The 21,926-nt window shown below is 47.0% G+C and overlaps 6 protein-coding genes across 6 annotated transcripts; 2 read left to right on the forward strand and 4 right to left on the reverse strand.

Annotated features, from left to right (window-relative positions):
- Window positions 1-1,034: 1,034 nt before the first annotated feature.
- On the reverse strand, window positions 1,035-1,853 carry EDB93DRAFT_1325293 (uncharacterized protein; the record flags this gene model as incomplete). Its single annotated transcript, XM_041455033.1, has 2 exons — window positions 1,035-1,611; window positions 1,649-1,853. The coding sequence occupies 2 exons, from the start codon at window positions 1,851-1,853 to the stop codon at window positions 1,439-1,441; spliced, it is 378 nt and encodes a 125-aa protein (XP_041312409.1). The 3' UTR covers window positions 1,035-1,438.
- A 293-nt stretch (window positions 1,854-2,146) lies between these two features.
- EDB93DRAFT_1119664 (uncharacterized protein) lies at window positions 2,147-3,143 on the reverse strand. The gene is made up of 3 exons (XM_041448461.1): window positions 3,088-3,143; window positions 2,695-3,033; window positions 2,147-2,642 (listed from the first exon to the last, which is right to left on the reverse strand). The coding sequence occupies exons 1-3, from the start codon at window positions 3,103-3,105 to the stop codon at window positions 2,370-2,372; spliced, it is 630 nt and encodes a 209-aa protein (XP_041312410.1). The 5' UTR covers window positions 3,106-3,143; the 3' UTR covers window positions 2,147-2,369.
- Window positions 3,144-4,454: 1,311 nt separating this feature from the next.
- Window positions 4,455-5,518, forward strand: EDB93DRAFT_1119669 (uncharacterized protein). Its single transcript, XM_041448462.1, has 3 exons — window positions 4,455-5,113; window positions 5,164-5,269; window positions 5,323-5,518. Exons 1-2 carry the CDS (start codon window positions 4,597-4,599, stop codon window positions 5,247-5,249), a joined length of 603 nt encoding a protein of 200 aa, XP_041312411.1. The 5' UTR covers window positions 4,455-4,596; the 3' UTR covers window positions 5,250-5,269; window positions 5,323-5,518.
- Window positions 5,519-6,084: 566 nt separating this feature from the next.
- Window positions 6,085-7,684, forward strand: EDB93DRAFT_560590 (uncharacterized protein). The gene is made up of 8 exons (XM_041456722.1): window positions 6,085-6,487; window positions 6,543-6,575; window positions 6,626-6,798; window positions 6,845-6,927; window positions 6,985-7,194; window positions 7,252-7,387; window positions 7,435-7,522; window positions 7,582-7,684. The coding sequence occupies exons 1-8, from the start codon at window positions 6,335-6,337 to the stop codon at window positions 7,594-7,596; spliced, it is 891 nt and encodes a 296-aa protein (XP_041312412.1). The 5' UTR covers window positions 6,085-6,334; the 3' UTR covers window positions 7,597-7,684.
- Window positions 7,685-14,218: 6,534 nt separating this feature from the next.
- EDB93DRAFT_1076717 (2 beta-glucan) lies at window positions 14,219-15,823 on the reverse strand (the record flags this gene model as incomplete). Its single annotated transcript, XM_041445264.1, has 11 exons — window positions 14,219-14,292; window positions 14,346-14,402; window positions 14,462-14,549; window positions 14,603-14,717; window positions 14,773-14,886; window positions 14,946-14,979; window positions 15,032-15,101; window positions 15,149-15,171; window positions 15,343-15,392; window positions 15,449-15,613; window positions 15,672-15,823. 11 exons carry the CDS (start codon window positions 15,821-15,823, stop codon window positions 14,219-14,221), a joined length of 942 nt encoding a protein of 313 aa, XP_041312413.1.
- A 1,895-nt stretch (window positions 15,824-17,718) lies between these two features.
- On the reverse strand, window positions 17,719-18,505 carry EDB93DRAFT_1119734 (uncharacterized protein). Its single transcript, XM_041448463.1, has 3 exons — window positions 18,489-18,505; window positions 17,798-18,429; window positions 17,719-17,740 (listed from the first exon to the last, which is right to left on the reverse strand). Exon 2 carries the CDS (start codon window positions 18,364-18,366, stop codon window positions 17,806-17,808), a length of 561 nt encoding a protein of 186 aa, XP_041312414.1. The 5' UTR covers window positions 18,367-18,429; window positions 18,489-18,505; the 3' UTR covers window positions 17,719-17,740; window positions 17,798-17,805.
- Between the last annotated feature and the right edge of the window lie 3,421 nt (window positions 18,506-21,926).

Below are 21,926 nucleotides of genomic sequence, written 5' to 3' on the forward strand. Positions count from 1 at the left end.
GGGAGCCTACAAATTTGTGTTAGTACCACTGAAGTCACGGTGGGGCCAATAACGGCAAATGGTAATGGGTATACATACTTGAAGCTCCGAGACTGCATGTGGACTGATCTGTGTCTCGCCCCGTGCTCCTTCTGCAGGTGAGGAGGGAATAATACTGCCAGTTCTACCAAAGAAAAATTTTGAAGGAGCATTTGGAAATGGACATTACGGTTGTCGTTCTACTTCTGCCATATTTGACGGTATAGGTACCCCTCTATCTTGATCACACTTCATCAAGTGACCGTGTCTGGTGTTGGCATGTGAATTTTCAGTTCAATGACCATTGAGTAGGTTGGGACAATTGGGAGCAAGGCAGAAGATAGTCTGGGAAAAGTTATGCTACATACCGTAAAGTTTGTATTTGGAGTGCTCAGTGCAAGCATCTCATATTACGTCACTATGGGAAGGAGCTCTCATTTTTCCTAATCTCGCTTCCAGTCTGGCCACCTCCATAAGTGATATAATAATGTCTTGTTACACCACAGGAGTCAAGTTGCCAAGGAGTTTGAGGTCATAATGCCATGGGCAACGAAGTCGAGTTCGTCTTGACACACTTTCACTGAGTCCTGACCGCATACACGACATTAATTGCATGCTTGACATGCTCAAATTACCGTGATTCCTCGGTCTCGTATTGGATCATAGCCTGAAGAAATTCGAATTTCGCCTGAGAGTGCTCGCGAGGAAGTAAAAGCTCAACATCGTGTGTAACTCGTCCTCCCTTGAACTCGTCAAGCTCCAGCTGACGCTCGAGTGCTCAATCACTATGATATCGTTTGGTCGTCAACGAGTTCGGAAAGAAGTACAATTCATCAGGCTCGGCGTATAAGCCGTCTGACTCCAAAGGTGCAGCTCTTTCAACCACATTAATGCTATTTTTGCGACATTCCCCTTCACGGAAGCAAGGCTTGTTGGCTTCACGACCAGCTGAAGCTATGGTATATTGATGGCCGGGAAACACGACACACTCGTGAACTTCGGTCATATCTTGTAGGTGCATTTTCGGTGGTCGCCTTGAGTCTCGCGGGCTGGAGGAAGTATTGTGATCATATTGGTCTAGGGCCGACTTGCAAGTATCTATTGAAGTGCACATAGCGTTTGGATGGGAGCATCATGCGAGGCTTGTGAGATATTTAGAATAGTAGAAATCATGCAAATAAGCGTTAGCAGCTCTGCCAGTGGCCGCTCCTACTAGTAGAGATTATGTACTTTGTCACAATCATTCATTGTTCCAACCTGCACCGTATAAGCTTAACCTGTAGGCTACAGCCTGTTGAATTATGCGAGATATGCTGTAAAGTTATAAGAACAGGTTGAATGTTTCATCAAGGTCAGAGGGGACACTCCGCTGCGTGAATCTGTTTCGAAGGCTTAGGGCGAGATCGTTGAGAGATGATGATCAATCAGAGCGACCGGGTGGACGAAGGAGTAGTGCGGCTCGAAAGAGCTTAATGAACTCATCAAGGTCAGATGCGATGCCCCGCTGCCTGAAGATATCTCGAAGGCCGATGACAAGATCATTGAGACACGATGATCGCAAAGAATGACTCGGAGGATGAAGGAGTAGTGAATCTGTCCCGGCTCAGAGACTGTGATCGATCAGAATGACCCGGGGGGCGAAGCAGTAGTGCAGCTTGGTGAAGTTCGATGGAATCATCAAGGTCAGACAGTGAAATTGCGAATCCGAGAAGGACAAGTCTGGAGGTGCTGCGAGCGCGTGGTTTGGGAGAGTGGAGAAAGGCGAGCTTTTTGGCTTTGCGTTCTGCCCATAGGAGGATGATAATGAGGGGCGCGAGGGAAATAGGGACGAGCATGGCGAACATGCTGTCACGAGCCTGTGGGTCGATATGTCGACCAGATCGAGGGCAACGATTTGATTCGGCGGGTGAAGGCAATGGCGTTTTCAAAGTAGTGGTGAGCTACTTGGAGGACGTCTGCTATCCATGCAAGGCAGGAAGACATGACGAGTGCAGAAATAAATAAGATGCGTGCTGTGTCCGTTGAGTGTGCATGAACGGTGCTTTTTTGCGGAAGTTTTCGAGCTAATGGCCTCAGCCTGCTGGAGTCTCGTCTGGAGCTGTTGAGCGGTTATCACGAGGTACTTGACGTGAGTTATCTCAAGGGATGCGATCCTCAGGGTGATTTTTGTCGGCCCCGGGCTAGGCCTATAAACAAGTATCAACAACGCCATCCCTGCGACTCGGAGATAGATTGGCATAGTGTGTGCTACTGATACAGAGAACATAGTAAAAATGAACGTTGCGAAACGATTTCATAGGGACAGATCCAGCCAGTTTTCGCTACTCAATACGTGTTCAGCTACCTCCTGCTCAGGCTGCTGTCTTTTTGGCCTTCTGTTGCTTCTTTCTTTCCTTTCTCTTCGCACTACCATTCCTGGAGTTCCCTAAGTACGGGTTTCTTATCTCCCTCAGCAAATCCTTCAGTAACCCGCCTTGATACGCACTCTCCTTTGGCAATAATAAATTCGGATTCTGGAGAGTGTATGCCGTCAACTCTTTCAAGGATGCAAACAGCTTTACAGGCTTCCCAGTCCTCGCTGAATCAACCAGGTCTACAGCGTTGACGTTTGTGTTCCAAACGCACTATACAAGTAACTCAGCTACTATGACTCGCCTACAATAATAATCCACAAACCTGGCGACACGCCTTGATTGAACCTGGAACAGGATCAATTTTCAGCGCACGGCACAAATTCTGCCAGTTAGAAAGGTCGTTTCTGTCGCTTCCGAAACGCGCATTGAATTCCTGAACGAGCGCGTCTCTGAACCCGTCTTGTATTAAACGCCCTTGTGGAGTTTTGAGGTCACATTTAAGGACTTTGATCAGACGGTTAAAGTTCTTGCTTGAGGACTGATTGGCGTTGAAGGAGAAGGAGAATGAGGCGAATTGAGCAAAAAAGGCGGCGAGGGGCATGTCGTCGACGGTAGGTGGAGTGGGCGTACGACCTGCGTTGGCGCCTTTGCAGTTTCTTTGCTATCATGATATTTTTCTATCAAAATAAAGTCAAAGAAATTGGTCAGAGCTAACCTCTGTATCAGACGACATGGTATATGGGAGGGATTATAGGACGCAAAAGATGGAAGAAACCCCTGTGGTGTGCCATAGCGCGAGCAGACTCTTATGTTGAGGAATATTGAAGCCTCGCGGTTTACGTGCATGCCCATTACCCACGAATAACCCTAGAGGATCGTCATCAGCTCGATAGGGTGACTCACGCACAAATCGATAAAGGTAGCCCAGAATCCGAGAATGCATGCCAATCGGCTGTTGGCGAGTGGCAGTCACAATCAAACTGTGGGGCCGTGGTATTCTTTGAAGCGCCCAGAAGCCGGAGATTAACGATTAATGATTTTACTGATGGTGACTTAGTACTCAGGGACCACATATAGCAAGTACCTCGTCAGCTCTTCAACGAAATCAAAGTGAAGTCTAAGAAGAAGACGCAAATGCGTAGGTAAAAAAAATACATGCGGACCTGCGAATTCATTGTGCGCCTATCAGTCCCCTGCCGAACGAATACTTGCAATGCGCGCAATTTTGGTCGCCAGCATACTTGAAATTTTATCAGGTAGGTCCATCGCAAGTACAGTTCCCAGGATCCGTGCAAAGGCCATACCAAAGTTTCGTCAACAAACAGGCGCCGCGCAGACCACAGATACACTTCCGTTTTTCGATTAATGGTTTTTGCCTCATGTTGAAGAAGCACAAGAATTGCATCACGCACATTCTGTGACGACCTATTGAGCGTTTCCGCAAAACGAGGGCACGCCATGAATAAATGGTATGGCGATTCCGAGCACTGGCATTCGAAACGGCACCACGGTGGACCAGGGGTCCTAAGGTAGTGGCCCAAAGACTTAGGCTCTCAGAGGCCTCCATAGCTTGGATAGATAGCATACACACGGCTCTTGTAGTATCACCTCATCCATGCATTCACAAAGCAATTTCAGTACACACTGCACAGCCTTTGCCCTGGTTCAACGGAGATGTATTTCCATACAAGTGAAACACTCGCAGTGCGTAAGGCATGCGCACACATGGATGTTCTGGTGGATCATGCAAGCCACGGAGAGATAGCGCGAGGGTATGAGCAGGCTTGAGGGTCGGGTCCGTTGCAGCATGTCGCGAAAGTATGTGAGTAACGAAGAAATTGAGGATCCGATAGAATTCAATGTAGGGAAGTAAAGTGCGAAAACATCCAGTGTAAAAGGAACAGTGTAAGGCCGAATCATACGAGAATGAGATTCGCGTGCAATGCCATCAACTATGGCATTACCTTGTGTTGAGACTCTTGAGAGAGAAGACGACCAGGTGTGAGCGCTAGCTTTGAGTTGTGATTATGTAAGCTAGTATTGCGCAGAAAGTTGAGCACGAAAACGTAAACTGTTATGTACATTCAGCGTAGGCACGGACAGCGCACTGAAGGGCACTTCCTGCGCCCACATATCCAGCCTTGCGCAAGTTCTCATGCAATTACAAACACCCCAGTGTTCAAATCTGTAGAAAACCTCGTGTCATGAGGGTGACCGTGAAAGTATGCCATCTCTTCTGCGACTGCACGGATGCCATGAGGCAATCAGAATTATGTCTTCATCAAGGGAACGAGGGTTTGATTGCAAACTTTCACCTTGCTCCGCTGTGTGCGCGTTTTACCTTCTCGATAATTTTCTTGCAGTCTTGATTAATACTCGTGTCATGGCGCAAGTCTGCGTGTGTACCCCGATTACATCCTTCGCTTCTGACCCTCGTTTAGATTTTTGTTTCACTGGTGTTGCACGAGACATTAAGTTCACTCTTGTATATTTTAGTATTGATGACTCGGCAGTCTCTCCGAGGGTTAATGAGAGAGAGAGAGAGATTGAGATGTCGAAGACAGGGTGTTGTGGCGCAGATCCTCGGGAGCGCGGGGTCTTGGTTTGTAGTCGGTCTTCTACAGATAGAGCCTCCCGTTATAGAGGTTTCTCTTGCACTCCGCGCCCGTTCCAGCGCAAGACCAGTGGCTTTAGAATGAGCATGAATGTAGGGATGGGAGTGAAATGTGTACGAGTGAAGACTTTTGTGGTTTATGGGCATACAAACGATATCAGTACAATTTCATGATACCTTGTAGGTGTTGGCACGGTACCCCGCGAGCCTCACTGGTAGATGTTCAACGAGTTGAACTCAAAATAAGCATTCTTGAATGCTGATGGGTTTTTGTCTACGTAGTCTGACAATGCGGGATGAATATTTGAGATACTCACTAGAAGAGTGGACACTCACCGACACATGTAGATGGACATCTAGACGCAGCGTAAACTGAACCTGCCCAGTCTCGATCAAAGAGCGATTTTAAACTCGTGAGGTCATGCAATGTGACTCATGCGGCAAGTTGTGGAACAAACTGAGGACGTAGGGTAGTATGTCGTGACAGGCGAGGGCAAGCCCGCGCTGAGCGCTGAACCTTAATGATTATGAACTACTACTTTAAACCGAAGTTGTCCGCAAGGACGTCACGGTCACAAATTCGTTTACGTCACTCAGCTTCCTGTCTTCTGCTGTCTACAGCTTTTTCATTTGCAGACCCGTCTGCAGACTTCATCAAAAACAACACTTGAACTTGAAGCGCAGACACTACGTCTCGAACATATATATCATATGGTGTTCTGCGAGGAGATACAGCCATAAAGAAAGACGTCACACATTCAATGTCTTATTCCTCTCCAGCATCGGCATTTGACTCATCGACAGCTGCTCCGTCACCCCTTAACTAGTTCATACCCAGAACGCCATCTTCCGGGGTGAAATGTTCAGACCCTGTCCAGCACCACGAAATGTCGTGTCTCACATGCACATCTCGACATGCTCTTGTTTGCTCTCAAGGATCAATCGTCTGGATGACCTGGGAAGGTCCGCCTACAGATATTTTCGATATTTCAGCTAGACGGGTAGGGAAGAGAGAAATTCTGTCAATTTCATTGTATTCTGATTGTTCATTATAGTCCATATCTATCAACGTTCTTATTAATGTCGTTCGACATCGTTTGTTGTATGATCCTTGTGCTCTATTGTACAAATGATTGAATAATTGCAACTGCGCCGGTGTGACTGGGAGGTGGAATTGATTGCCTAATGCAACGAGATAGACGCCGTGTGTAGCTGTTGTGTCATAAGCCATACGAGCCCTTGCTTCGTATGTTGTTATCTCTCGCCACGATCTCGTTCTGTACCACGGAACAGCTTTCACCATAAATCAGATCACCTCTACTTCAGGACGCACACTAAGATCTCCCCAATGGCAACCATCGACGCTCAGGTCCTCAGGGAAATGATTGAACGGTTTCGAGTTCTCATCATAGGAAGAGCAAACGCAGGCAAAACGTCCATTCTTCACAAGGTCTGCAATACCACGGATGAACCAGAAATTTACGATCCCAAAGGAAACAAGGTACGATCGATGATCTATGCGATGCACGGGTTTATCGCTGATCAATTGTGGATAGATCGATGCGGCCGTCGTGAAATCATCGATCAAGGTGCTCGCACCATTTTCCCTGCAGGCATACATACACTGACAAACGATCAGCGTGGAAATCACGACATCAGAAACGAGATGGTCTTCAAAAGCAATCCTAGTTTCGTCTTCCACGACTCATGCGGTTTCGAAGCGGGTTCTGAAGAAGAATTCGAGGACATGAAAAAATTTATTTCAGAACGGGCAAACATGACGAAATTGGAGGAGCGACTCCATGTTATCTGGTAAGTGACTCCCTTCTGACGTTCAGCGCTTGTTGATTTCCATCAGGTACTGTATCCCGATGGACGACCATTGTCGGACATTTCAACGATCAGAGGAGAAGTTCTTCTCAGAGTGCGACACTGGGCACAGCGAGTTTTCAGGTCTATTTTACTATGCCTTGCTAGGACTAAATGATCCTTCTTCAGTTCCTGTGGTCGTGGTATTTACCAAGTTCGAAGCTTTACGTCCAATTGCGTTTGGACAACTCAAGAAGGAACTGAAAGGCGCATCAGGAGAAGAACGCTCAAGAAAGATTGCCGAGCGGGTCGAAAATTTGTTTACTAACACAGGTGTCTTGGATCGGTTATGCGCTCCTGAAAACCGTGCGCGTCCTAAGTCCCATGTACGCTTGGACAGTAAGTGATTCAGATTGACTCATGCCATGTCAAAGTTGACATTAATCACCATCCTAGATATGCACAAACCGGATACCAACTGCAACCTTCTATTGGAACACACGACTCTAGCATTGGACAATGAAGAATTGCAGTTGTGCCTAATTTCGACACAACAGTCAAACCTGGAGCTTTGCATCAAGTGTGCAGTCAGGTGAGTTGCAGAGTTCCAAGTCACATCTTTGTTCCAACATAATCTAGAAAACTCGTTCGTCGCGTACAGCAATCCGGGCCAATCAATTATGGAGGGTATCAGTATAGAATTGCTAAGTGGTTTCCGCATCTGAAAGTAAGATAAAGATTGATTTAATCTGGCAACGCCCTGGCAATAGCGCTCATGAATGGTAGGTGTTGAAGTGCTGAACCTGTCCATAGTCTGATAATTTTCCTCCATTGTAGTTGTCCATCGTTAACAGCTGGTAAGATTGCAGTTTGAGAAGGTCAGATCACACGAACAACACTGATGGATTGCTGCTGCTCGCCTGTCGACAGGAAGTAAGTGCCCCGATGGTTTCGAGTCCTCGACCGATGCTCATGATCCCCATCCCTTGCCGCTGCTCGCCTGTTGACAGTGGGTAAGTGCCTCGATGGTTTCGAGTCCTCGACCGGTGCTCATGATCCCCATCCCTTGCCGCTGCTCGCCTGTTGACAGCTCGTAAGTGCCTCGGTGGTTTCGAGTCCTCGACCGATGCTCATGATCCCCATCCCTTGCTGCTGCTCGCCTGTTGACAGAGAGTAAGTGCCTCGATGGTTTCGAGTCCTCGACCGATGCTCATGATCCCCATCCCTTGCTGCTGCTCGCCTGTTGACAGGAAGTAAGTGCCTCGATGGTTTCGAGTCCTCGACCGGTGCTCATGATCCCCATCCCTTGCTGCTGCTCGCCTGTTGACAGCTCGTAAGTGCCTCGATGGTTTCGAGTCCTCGACCGGTGCTCATGATCCCCATCCCTTGCTGCTGCTCGCCTGTTGACAGGAAGTAAGTGCCTTGATGGTTTCGAGTCCTCGACCGGTGCTCATGATCCCCATCCCTTGCTGCTGCTCGCCTGTTGACAGGAAGTAAGTGCCTCGATGGTTTCGAGTCCTCGACCGATGCTCATGATCCCCATCCCTTGCTGCTGCTCGCCTGTTGACAGGAAGTAAGTGCCTCGATGGTTTCGAGTCCTCGACCGGTGCTCATGATCCCCATCCCTTGCTGCTGCTCGCCTGTTGACAGGAAGTAAGTGCCTCGATGGTTTCGAGTCCTCGACCGGTGCTCATGATCCCCATCCCTTGCTGCTGCTCGCCTGTTGACAGAGAGTAAGTGCCTCGATGGTTTCGAGTCCTCGACCGGTGCTCATGATCCCCATCCCTTGCTGCTGCTCGCCTGTTGACAGCTCGTAAGTGCCTCGATGGTTTCGAGTCCTCGACCGGTGCTCATGATCCCCATCCCTTGCCGCTGCTCGCCTGTTGACAGCTCGTAAGTGCCTCGGTGGTTTCGAGTCCTCGACCGATGCTCATGATCCCCATCCCTTGCTGCTGCTCGCCTGTTGACAGAGAGTAAGTGCCTCGATGGTTTCGAGTCCTCGACCGATGCTCATGATCCCCATCCCTTGCTGCTGCTCGCCTGTTGACAGGAAGTAAGTGCCTCGATGGTTTCGAGTCCTCGACCGGTGCTCATGATCCCCATCCCTTGCTGCTGCTCGCCTGTTGACAGAGAGTAAGTGCCTCGATGGTTTCGAGTCCTCGACCGGTGCTCATGATCCCCATCCCTTGCTGCTGCTCGCCTGTTGACAGAGAGTAAGTGCCTCGATGGTTTCGAGTCCTCGACCGGTGCTCATGATCCCCATCCCTTGCTGCTGCTCGCCTGTTGACAGCTCGTAAGTGCCTCGATGGTTTCGAGTCCTCGACCGATGCTCATGATCCCCATCCCTTGCTGCTGCTCGCCTGTTGACAGGAAGTAAGTGCCTCGATGGTTTCGAGTCCTCGACCGGTGCTCATGATCCCCATCCCTTGCTGCTGCTCGCCTGTTGACAGAGAGTAAGTGCCTCGATGGTTTCGAGTCCTCGACCGATGCTCATGATCCCCATCCCTTGCTGCTGCTCGCCTGTTGACAGCTCGTAAGTGCCTCGATGGTTTCGAGTCCTCGACCGGTGCTCATGATCCCCATCCCTTGCTGCTGCTCGCCTGCTGACAGCTCGTAAGTGCCTCGATGGTTTCGAGTCCTCGACCGGTGCTCATGATCCCCATCCCTTGCTGCTGCTCGCCTGTTGACAGGAAGTAAGTGCCTTGATGGTTTCGAGTCCTCGACCGATGCTCATGATCCCCATCCCTTGCTGCTGCTCGCCTGTTGACAGGAAGTAAGTGCCTCGATGGTTTCGAGTCCTCGACCGATGCTCATGATCCCCATCCCTTGCTGCTGCTCGCCTGTTGACAGGAAGTAAGTGCCTCGATGGTTTCGAGTCCTCGACCGGTGCTCATGATCCCCATCCCTTGCTGCTGCTCGCCTGTTGACAGCTCGTAAGTGCCTCGATGGTTTCGAGTCCTCGACCGGTGCTCATGATCCCCATCCCTTGCTGCTGCTCGCCTGCTGACAGCTCGTAAGTGCCTCGATGGTTTCGAGTCCTCGACCGATGCTCATGATCCCCATCCCTTGCTATTGCTCGTCTGTTGACAGCACGTAAGTGCTTAGATGGTTCCTGATTCTCAACCCATACTGACAATCACTCCTGCTCGCTTGTGGACAGGACGTAAGTGCCTTGATTATTTTCCGCCGGTGATCCATGTGCAGAAATCTTACATTTGTTTTTTTGGCAGGTGGTAGGTGTCTTTATCATATCTTGTATTGAAATGATTCTAAATGATTCAACTTGCATTCATAGCCTGATGTGAGCATCTTCTATTCTATCACCCAAGTCGAATCATGATTGCTCATATAATGCATAGTTCGTTGAGTGCCCCTCCCTGATGACTTATGTTCTATATTCACATATCTTGCATATTCTCTTGCCCCACACAGAATGTAAGTCGTTTTACCTTCATACTGTGAAGCATTCAATGTATTGATCATTTTGACTGGTTCTTTCACTCTGTAGGATGTGAGTAGGTTTCAATCGCTCAAGGATTCTAGCCATATAATCTCTTGTATCCATGATGTGTTCGCAGAATGTGTGTGAATCATGTCCCGTCTGGATCTTATATTACTCTACTGATAAGCAATCTTATTCAGCTTGTACGTCTATGGATTGCATATTTCCACCGTTACGTAGTGATGCTCATCTGGTTCCAACTCTTGACAGTTTGTAAGTTACCCGTTGTAAACCTGTCATTGTTTACAATCTGGTGGTTGATTATCCGCAACTGTCACGGTTAATGAAATAGAATGTGCGTCTCAATCAAATGTCAATTTATCACCTTCTGGTTCTGATTTTCCTTTCCCTCAGAATGCAAGCACTCCTCTCTGTGAGGTTGATTCTGATACTCACACCTGTGACCAGGCCATCATAGATATATATGGCATTATCGCTGTCCTTCAGCCTTTGGTAGGTTGGATTTGCTTCACACTGATCCTCGGCGCTGTATGACTGTGCAACAGGTTGCGAAGGGATCATTGTTTGCTGCTGTTGCAAACAGAATCCTTCATACTGGCATTGGTCAGTTTCCCACTGCATGACCAGTTGTAGTTCTCATAATAGGAAGCAGCTACTATTATCGCCCTTGAGTACTCTGCCTTTTTACCCATCAATGGCGGGAACAAGCTGGAGAGCATCAAGTCTGCCGTGGACTATTACTTGAAATCTCCGACAGCCGTCGCTGTGGAGAGAGGAGCGAAAGAGATTTCTCGTCAAGGCTATGAGGGAGAGGAACTAGAGAAGAAGATTTTTGAGTTCATACTGGAAAATCGCATGTGTACGTCCCTCGCTTCGTCGCGAATTCGAAGTTAAACAGCCCATAGCAAAGGACTTGGCAGCAAATAAGTAGATGATTCTCGAGTCAAGTTTCTTGCTTCTTTCTGCCTTTTTCTCAAACTATGTGCTCCCGTTGTGTATGATACAAAGCACTCCGGCTTCGACTCCAGAGCAGTGCGAACTGTGATGCTTCCTTGTTTCTGATGCTCTTCCTTATATTGTGTACTATACTCGGCGTTTCAGCTTCAACTGCATCGGATTTCAACACCTGTTTTTCGCATCTTGTCATATCTGTTTTGTACCATTTAGACTCACGCTTGCGCTCGTCAAATAATCGCTCTTCATTTTTTTTATTTTCGATGAAGAGAATTTGAGAACTGGCTTGGTATTGTAAGGCTGGTTGATTGAGTTCGACGGGGAATGATTCGGACCAAGAGAGAATGAGTGAGGGGGAGTTTATTCACTGGAGCTATAGAAAGTAGGGACCGACTATTTGTATGTAAGTGAGCACAAAGGGAGTTCCATAAGTAGTACTTCGATCCGGTACAAAGGGAATTCCATAGCTGGTGTCCGTGGCTAGCAGAGTGACATTCCTTACAGTATGCTTCGATGCTGAGGCGGACTGGTTTCACGGCTGACAACTATCGATATTCGTCGGGATAGCACACTGGCTGCGGAAGTAATTCACGTATATAAAACTCTGGGAGACTGGTAGATTTAGAACAGAGAAATCAGTCAGGAGGCAATCACAGCATTGTATTATTGTGTCGACGAAGGGGAAGATCACAGACAGAAAACTAAGATGACAGGAAATAACGCGGACGTATCGAGTCATTGACAGCATCGTGAAACACAGATAAGCTGTGGACAAGACAAGTTAGCGCCTGAATAAGTTGAAGCTGGATGGTAAAAGTAGGTAATAGATGCTAGATACGAGCAATTGTGAAGATGAGAAGCATTATCATGACAAGGGACCTACCATCAAGTGCACTAGATCTGCTCCAGGCGATTCTGATAGAGCCTATTCTTCCGTACGTCATAGAGGGTGAAGGTGCTCTACATCTTTGTCTGCGACCCCGAAAAGACGTGTTCAGCTACGGGCCATCGGGTCAGGACAGACGATGGTATTGCTGAGGACCATACGGATGAAATGTCCATTTTTAATATGTTGACGGGCATGGTAGGTATCTCAGCGCTTGGAGTTGCATGGCAGGTGTGCCAGTCACTAATCTGCCTTCGGTGTGTGGATTGGTGACACCTGGTCAAGTGTAAACGGGTACCGGTGCAGTCACTGCTCGTGCTAGGTGAGTCGTGACCAAGGACCAGATGACTCCATGAGCATGTCGCTGAGCAAACTTTGTGAATCTAGCCCAATCAGCACGGCGCCAATGCCAGGATGGTGACAGACAATGCGGACTTACTAGATTCTCTGGACGCTACCATGGCATGTCTCAGAGTCACTTTTGAGATACTACATCTCCCAGTCACGGTTCTGGAGTTGCAATGAAAGCGTCATAGCGCCAATAATTCTTTTTGTCAATTTGATATCTTCTTGCATTCCGAAGACCAACGACGCCATGAAAAGAAGCAGATGTCGCCATAGTGGTGAGCAAGAAACAAAAAGATATGGCGCTGGATCAGTTCAAAAAATTACACACAGGAAACTTACTTACACACAGATGCCGAACACATGTGTGTGGGTTTCGGATGGATTTCGGCTGGTCAAGCGGCAACATTCGGCAAGGTGAGTCGGACTCTGAAACACGCGCAACGTGGCTTACACGCCACTGTCTTGTTTACTGTACGATGCGACTAGATCCTCCTTTGCTGCCTATAGATCAGTAGCTTATCCTGAACCATGACGAAACATAAACGACTGACATCGCAAACACCTGTCAAATTTGTTGATCCGAAGTCCCGCAAGAAGAAGGCCATTCTTGTGTTAGCTGCACCTGACTTCAATTCCGCGTCCGTCTTCTCGCTCAAGAAGCACAGTCTCATGCCTGGTCTTACATTCTCATCAGCTGCGAAGAGGGTATATACACCGATTTTGCTTGCTTGCTCATTAACTGTGTCCATTCTCCTGACTCAAGAAGTGCGGTCTCATACCTGGTCCGAGTCTTGCATTCTTCAATGAACTTATCACCGGTTTGCTTTCAGTTATCGGTAGTGCTCGATTTTCTGCAATACAAGTGAGATAGTATTTGCCAGGGCTGCAGCGGCCCAATGATTCAAGACGCCCTAGTTAGAACAACACGGTCAACTTGAAAATGCGCGTATAGTACTGAATGTTCGACAATACGAGACATGTGTGTGTTTAGCCATCTGTGTGTGAGTGAGTTTGGTGTGTGTATAATTTTTGAACTGATCCAGCGCCATAGACGGCGCACTGAAAGACACTTCCACATATCACAGCCATGCGCAAGTTCTCATGCAATTACAAACACCCCAGAATATCAGTGTCTGAGTCTGTAGTAGAAAACCTGGTGTTATGAGAGGGTGACTGTGAAGAAACGTCGTCTCTTCCGCGACTGCACGGATGCCATGAGGCAACCAGAATTCTGTCTCGATCAAGGGAACGAGGGTTTGATTGCAAACTTTCACCTTGCTCCGCTGTGTGCGCGTTTTACCTTCTCATGATTTTGCAGTCTCGATTAATACTCGTGTCATGGCGCAGGTCTGTGTGTACCCCAATTATATCCTTCGCTTCTGGCCCTCGTTTGGATTTTTGTTTCACTGGCGTTGCGCGAGACATTAAATTCACTCTTGTATATTTTAGTATTGATGACTCGGCAGTCTCTCCGAGGATTAATTCGAGACAAAGATTGAGATATCGAAGACAGGGTGGTGTGGCGCAGATCCTCGGGAGCGCGGGGTCTTGGTTTGTAGTCGGTCTTCTACAGATAGAGCCTCCCGCTATAGAGGTTTCTCTTGCAGTCCGTTCCGGTTTCAGTGCAAGACCAGTGTCTTTAGAATGAGCATGAATGTAGGGATGGGAGTGAAATGTGTACGAGTGAAGACTTTTGTGATTTATGGGCATACAAGTGATATCAGTACAATTTCATGATACCTTGTAGGTGCTGGCACCGCATTCCGTGAGCTTCATTGGTAGATGTTCAACGAGTTGAACTCAAAATAAGCATTCTTGAATGCTGATGGGTTTTTGTCTACGTAGTCTGACAATGCAGAATGAATATTTGAGATACTTCCTAGAAGAATGGACACTCACCGACACATGTAGATGGACATCCAGACGCGGCGTAAACGGAACCTGCCCAGTCTCCGCCTAGTTGAGCCACGTGTATCAGGTCAGGTGAAAGTTCAAAAACAACGATTATCACACACAGAATGTAAGGTTAATGACGATGTTTTGGGGTCCAAAATGAGCGGAGAGATCGCAATCAGTATCGGGAAAGTATGCGGCGGGTGTTCCCTTTGAAATCGCGTTCGATTAGGGATTCGATTAAACATGTGGGAATAACATACCCAATGGCTAGTATTAATGCTCAACCTAGGAGACTTGACGTCGCTTGGAACAGAGCTACTCGTCCTCTCCCAAAAGAAAATCTTGATGTAACTTGAATGCTTTTCAATCGCATACCTGGCCATTGTTTGCTGTTATTCTGGTAGAACTAATCATCAATATGCATGCATACCAGCCACCCCCGTTGCTGTTAAATTGCGGGCCATAGCTCTTCTTGTCGTTCATATTGACCCCACACCCCGCATTGCCGTTATCGTATGCGTAGCAGTCCGTACCACTGATGGTGCTAAATTCAATTTGCATCAGGCACCACCAAATACCTGGAGACTCGATACACGATCTAACCCTGACATTAAGCGAGACGAGGGCATCGTGCAATCTGAAAACAGATTTTAGTACCTATATTTTTCGCTCCCCGAACATGATCTTACTAGAGCTCGTGTGTAGACTGCATTTATTGGGGGTTTGATCGTTGACACCTTCTACGATGTCGATTTCGCCCTGTAACCATGAGTTATAACAGAAAAAATAACTCAATATGAACATACTCCATTCGGCCAGTTTGCTCCCACTTCCTATCGTGAATGTTAATGAATGAATTATCCTGTTAATGAGACTAACCCTGTTGGATCAATAGTATCGCGGTGCGCTCGTCAGACGTCGAAATACTGGGACAAAGAATTATCCTAACCCTGACCCGTAGTCAGCTTCAAGCCAATCGACCACAAGAGATGGCACGCACAAATAGCTGGCCATGTCCCACAACCTTGTGGCATATGCGCGATGTCAAAACTGAATCAGATTAGTAAAATCCTTCGCACTCGTGCCACAAGTCCATGTAGACGTACATTGCTACATGAGTTTCGTACTGGGAATTTGACATGATTCGAAAGGATTTTCTTCCTGGATCGGAGGAGGACAGTTTCGTGGTATAGTCAGCTCGGAGCATCAGTTTATTATTAGCCACTGAAATGAGTTTATCTGCTCGGGCAGCACTCTCGTTGACATAAGTCCTGGGATGGTGGGGCGAATAAGCCATCAGATACTACAATTCAAGGAATGACGCCTTACACTCTGCCATGTGTGGGATCTGTGATTGCTTGGAAATTAAATGCGTCAAGGAAGCTCTGGCCTGCGAGTTGACTCGACCTTTGGTACGTCGCACCAAACGTCACTGTTACAACGAGGGCAAGAATGAGGAAGAAATGAAAGTCGATACGCATGATGACTAAAGAATGACCGGAGATTCTTCAATCGGTGACTGAAGGATTTCTGGGGCATATGGGCATATTTTGACTGCCTTTATAGCAATGGAGGCCCATAGCGGATCTGATGACGTCTCCCAGTGCTCTTTCCTGCAAATAATATATTTGACAGCGCATGATCAACATGCATGGCAAATGATATGGAATGGCCAAAGGTATGTGTTCCATACCGACGCCACTCAGCCAGGATTGCTTTTCCGAAACAAAACACTCATAATGGATAGTTATCGCCAGCCTGAACGATGAGCAAAGATAGGCTGGAGCCAAAGTTTGACGAGCCTAAGACTGAAGTGCCCGTATTGATGAGATCGGTGCCTTTAAATTGCGTGCCTAGGCGGGCGATGAACAAAAAATAGGCTGAAGTCAAAATTTGACAAGCCCTCAGACTCGGACTCATTACGTTGGAGCGCAAATTGCCCACCTAAGACGGTCGGCGGGAATGGCGGATCGATGGGGATACGCCCTACATGAATCTATCTTGGGATGTGGACTAGGGGCGGGACACCGGGTCGCGAGACTAAACAGCACTGTCCTACACAGAATACTACTCTCAATGAACAAAAATCGGAAACAAAAAAAAAGTTGGTGTCGCCCATACTATGACTGGATTGGTACCTTTAATTTGTGTGATTCCTGTTCCCTTCAAATAAATCAACTCGGACTATCGCACCATCAGAGCCTCGTCTGGAAGTTAACTGCACATTAACCCCAAGTCGTTTCGCAAGTTCCTGCAAAAAATAGGAAGGGAGTGTACAAATTTGTGTTAGCAGACTGCAGGACAGTCACTGACACTGGCCAATAACGGCAAATGGTGCTGGGTATACATACCTGAAACTCCGAGAAGTGATCTCTTTCTTGACTCGTGCTCTTTCTCCAGGTGAGTAGGGAATAGTACTGTCAGTTTTACCAAAGAATATCTTCAAAGGAGCACGCTTTAGAAATCCACATCACAGTTCATGACTCCGCTAGGGTACGGGTGAAAACTCTTCGAGCAGTTAATGACACGGTTAAAAAGCATGTCGCTCGCAGGGAATACAGTGTATGTCACTCAAAAGCGGCAACTACCGACATCAAAACTTGTAATTCTATCTACACCTTCAGAAATCCCTCTTTCGTCTTGAAAACCTTACAGATGTGCTATGTTAGAGTAGTATAGTAAGTCTATCAGAATACTTTTTCAAAAAACTTAAGTTTCAAAATTTTCGCTAGCCAAAAGTGAATTCCGAGCGGAGCATGTCGGAGGTTCCTTTTTGGGTACTGACGGCCGACTCCGCGACTACTCGACAAGAACACCCAAATTCATCATCAATGTAGGACCGCACCGACGATGCGATTTGTATTTCTTCACGGCGAATTCAGCTTGACGCGCATTAAGACCTTTCCTGGGATACTGTGAGAAGGAGCTATGAAGCTGATTGAGTTACACACCTGTAAGCATCCATATATCTCCAAAATTTTCGATAAAATGCACGTATTGTCTTGATGGGGCATGCATTAAGAAGCTCTGGTACAATGCGCTTTGCGGTGAGGAATGTTCCATCAGATCGTACTCAGGCTCGTCATATCTACATCTTGTACTGACACGTTACAGTAGAGTGGCTTTTACACACAATTAGCGTATGGTGCAGCCAAGCACTTTTATTGTCGTATGCTCAGGGACAAGCCGGATGCCGCCTCATGCTCTGCGGCATTCCTTCACTTTCTTTTACGCAGTGACCAGACCGGGCTAGTAATGTTTTGTCTAATCGTCGAAATACTTATATCATTACAGCGCATATCACACCCCGAATACAAACTGCACTGCCGGGCATCCTCTACTACTCCACAGGAATACTGGCGTTCAAGACGTTGTCGTAAACGTGCCATGACACATCGGTCAGTCTTGATAACTCTAGATTATGATGACGTGATATCAATCGAGCCAGGACTCAGTGCCATATTCAAATTGATACTAGGTCACAGCTTTCCCGGCCAGAGACTAAAATGCTAGACAAGCACATGAACACTCGAACTCCAGAGGCAGCATGGGAAGACAGGCTCACACCACCACAGGAGTAGCCCTGCTTATCAGGACTCACTTTACAACAGTAGTTGCAGTTGCATGGAAGGTCTTGTTGGATCGTCAGTGTGTCCCCGCAGTAAAACGCGAAATCGTAGCCGTCGTTGTAACCTACAATGCCAGTCGAGCATTGTACTGTATCTGTGGATAAACCGTAAGTACGCGGTCTGAGGTCTGCACGTAGGCCGCAAGAGTGCTCACCCTTGGGGTGACAAGGTAGGCCCTCGGGTCTAAAGTTTAAGTCTTCAGATGCGATAGCTATTCCAGCCATTGATGCGGCATAAATGACAATAGTGGTGAGTGAAGTGAATTTCATGGCGGAGTATTGATGGTGTTTTCTAGGCCGAAACGAGGAGCACGGCTTTTGTACACAATTTGTGTATGGTGCAACCAAACACTTGCATTTTCGTATGCTCAGGGAACAAACCGGATGCCACCTCATGCTCCGTGAGTCCGTGGCATTTTTTTCATGAAGTGACACACAAATAGGCGGCTTCCCGGTAAGGTTTGCAGAGGAATTTCTCTTCATCCTCATCTCTTAGTCGAATCGCTGAGCTGCGTTAGGACGGTCGGTGTCAACCACCTGCTCACCCTTGGCACCACTTGTAAAAGGTACCAAAGGTTTTTCAGGGTAGGTTTCGTTGTAGGTGGTAACCTGCTTGAAAGCTTACCTCCACACGGAGGCCTTCTGTTCAAGACCGTCGTGTCCTAGTATTTCATAGAATATCCAGCGAGGAGGAGCCAGGAGATTGTTTTCCCACTCCTCGTGCCTCACGAGCCATTCGCACTCGAGGCTCTGTAGGTGTCGTTTCTCACATGTTTTATACTTCATTCACAACTTCTAAATCAGTTTACTACTCCTCCTCACACCTCATCAGCAAAGCCTTTCCGTACAAGCCTAGAGCTATTTACACACCAGTAAAACCTTATTCCGACACGAATATTACTGCGACACAACAGAAAAATCCGGGTCCACGCAGGCAAGCAAGGTTAAATTCGGCAATGCCGAACCCTAGTCATAAATTTTGGTCCGTTCAGAACAATCTGCTAGCTCGGCAATCTCTCGTGCACTCTTACCATGTTCGTAGCGCCATGCCACGATGCATTCTCTGAACTGCGGGCTGAGGTGAGGAGCTATGGTGTGACGGGTCACAAATATCTTCTTAAAATGGACGAACAAGCCCGACCAAACACGTTTTTCTGCGCGAACGACTGCATTTTTTCATGCAAAGCACTCGGACTGGCTCGAAAGTTGAAAAGGTCGCTGAAACCAACCCTCCAGCTAAAACCTGTCCGGCGCAAAGTACGGCGCTACGGCGGATATATCCGCAGTCCGGCGGCAAAAAACGGCCAGGTAGCGGACTTTCAAAACACCTAGGTACGAATAAATAGTACGTGTTAATCTTACCACTGCTTATTATTTTTGTATAGACCCTGTATCTCAGCTACCGCCCTCCAATAGTCACTGTCCAGAGCCCCAGTGGGTGTGGGCTACCTCTGCCAGTAAAGTCCGAGCAGGGCGGTATCAAAGGAGAGGGTGGGTTGCTAGTAATAACTCATGGCTAGCTACTAGGGCTTTGGATATGGTGGGCAGTGTGACCAAAGTAACATGGTATTGTCATGTAAATAGTTGATAAATGTGATATTGGGTATTGGTGCTGTAGTTGAATGTCGAGGCCTCCAAGTGTGTTTTCAATGCGCCCACCTCTTGATACAGCCCTTATGACATTCAAATAACACCCACCCACAGAATTAATACCGCTATAACCTCCTTGGACGTCAATTCATGTATCTCAGTGAAAATTGTCAAGTGTGATAACTTGACAAGTCTATTTTTTGCACCATCGTGAATCCAAGTCACACTAGCTGTACTATGACTGGCCATCTGCGAAATACCCCTGCCAATGCCATCATGATCATGATACTACAGTGTAAGTCACTCAAAAGTGGCAACTACCGACATCAAAATTTGTAATTCTATCTACACCTTCGGAAAGACAACTTTCATCTTGAAAACATTACAAATGGGCTATGGTAGAGTAGTATAGTGAGTCTACCAGAACACTTTTTCATAAAACTCAAGTTTCATAATTTTCATTAGCCAAAAGTGAACTTCGAGCGGAGCTTGTCGGAGTTTCCTATTTGGGTATGCGGCATCTGATGGCCGACTCTGTGATTACTCGAGAACACCCAAACTCATTAGTAATGTAGTATGTACTGTACATGTGATTTGTACTTCTTAACAGCAAATTCAGCTTGACGGGCATCAGGACTTTTCCTGAGACACTGAGAAAGAACTATGAAGTTATATATATATATCACTGTCTAATATGAGACTGAATGACAATGCTCCATAAAAGTTGGACACAGAGTCTACTTCACTTTCAGCATCTGAGACAGGCACATAGTCTGTGTCCAGAAAGACTTCCAAAACATCTTCTATCAGCCCATTGTCAAAGCACCTCGATGGTGAAGCCATTTGATGGCAAAAGTGAACAATTACGTAATCAGGCAAAATTTTGGAAATTTAGATTTATGCTCCATTTGTCTATGTTTCCTATCAAAATTTTAATCTGAGCATGTATGGATCAAAATTGCAACCTAGGGAGAGTCGCCGTCCCTTGGTGGCAGACACTGTAATAACAAGCAAGTTATTAACACATTATTAACAATCACGTGACCCAAAATTCGAAATTCAAATTTTTTTTTAAGTTCTCTACCAGTCAGTCCACTCGACATCCGCATCTTCCAGGTCACTAACCATCACTGCTATGGCCATCATTCTCTAGAGCCTGGTCAGCCACACTCTCGTGTTCATCTGACAAGATCCTTGTCACAATTGGTGCGTGTATATCCACTTCAGCCTCGACCTTGAAGGCTGAATCTTGAGCACTTGAGCCGGCACAGATGTGACTGCTTCATCCAGCCAAGTATATTCTTCGTCGAGCATCTCTTCTTCTCCAGTTCAATCAACAATGATCAACAGGAAGGCACGAAGACTGGACCCTCACAGGGGTCACTTGACTTATTAGCACTTTATTAACCCCTCCCAGGCGGCACCCATGTTATTAACATGTTGTTATTAACACGGCTAATGGATGACTTCCTGTAGGATTTGGAATTCTAGATCTCATTCTAAACCTTAAAATTCAGAGGTTTGGCAAGGTAGAATTTATATCTAGAAACTCATTCTGAACCGTAGACACAGTCTAAATCTACTTCTTTCAACATGGCATATAACATTGCTGACAAAACTCTCGCTCTGACTGATGACAATGATGAAGATGATGAATTACAGAGACTCGTTGCAACTCTTGGCATCCTTATATTTGTCGGAGCTGAACAATCACGCTCTGAATGCTCTGAATGCCGGCAAGCAAGAAGAAGATATCTCATTTGTAGTGACCTACTTCCTAATCCACGTCTGAATACTCCCTGGCTAGCACTCTACTCAGGACAGAACAACCGTGCATTTATCACAACCATGGGCATCAATGTCTCTACGTTTCACCACATTCTCTCACATGGCTTCGCAATTCTTTGGGATATCACTCCCATCCCCCGCAATGATATCTCTGTCACTGCTAACCCTCGTGCTTATCAACGTTCCCTGGACGCTGCCGGTGCATTAGGCCTTGTTCTTCATTGGCTCAACTCGACCATGCAAGAGGTCAGCCTCATGCAAATTTTTGCGCTTATCCCAACAACTGTCTCACACTATCTACATTTTTCCCTCACTATACTACTTTGCGCACTCAAGAACATCCCCGAAGCCTACATCCAGTGGCCTTCTGGGGATCAATTTCAAGTTTTGAATGAACTTGTCGTCGCACGTCATCCCTTGTTGACGGGGGGTTTTGGCACACTTGATGGACTAAACTTACCTGTGCAAACATCCCAGGACCAAGAGATTGAGAACGCAACCTATAATGGGTGGTTGCACAGTCACTTTGTCAGTTCGGTCATTGCATTTAGTGCTGATGGTGAGTCGTTGCCTAAATC

Source organism: Suillus bovinus (genome assembly GCF_016758785.1).
Source record: "Suillus bovinus strain UH-Sbo-P2 chromosome Unknown EDB93scaffold_4, whole genome shotgun sequence".
In the NCBI taxonomy this organism is placed as follows: Eukaryota; Fungi; Basidiomycota; class Agaricomycetes; order Boletales; family Suillaceae; genus Suillus; species Suillus bovinus.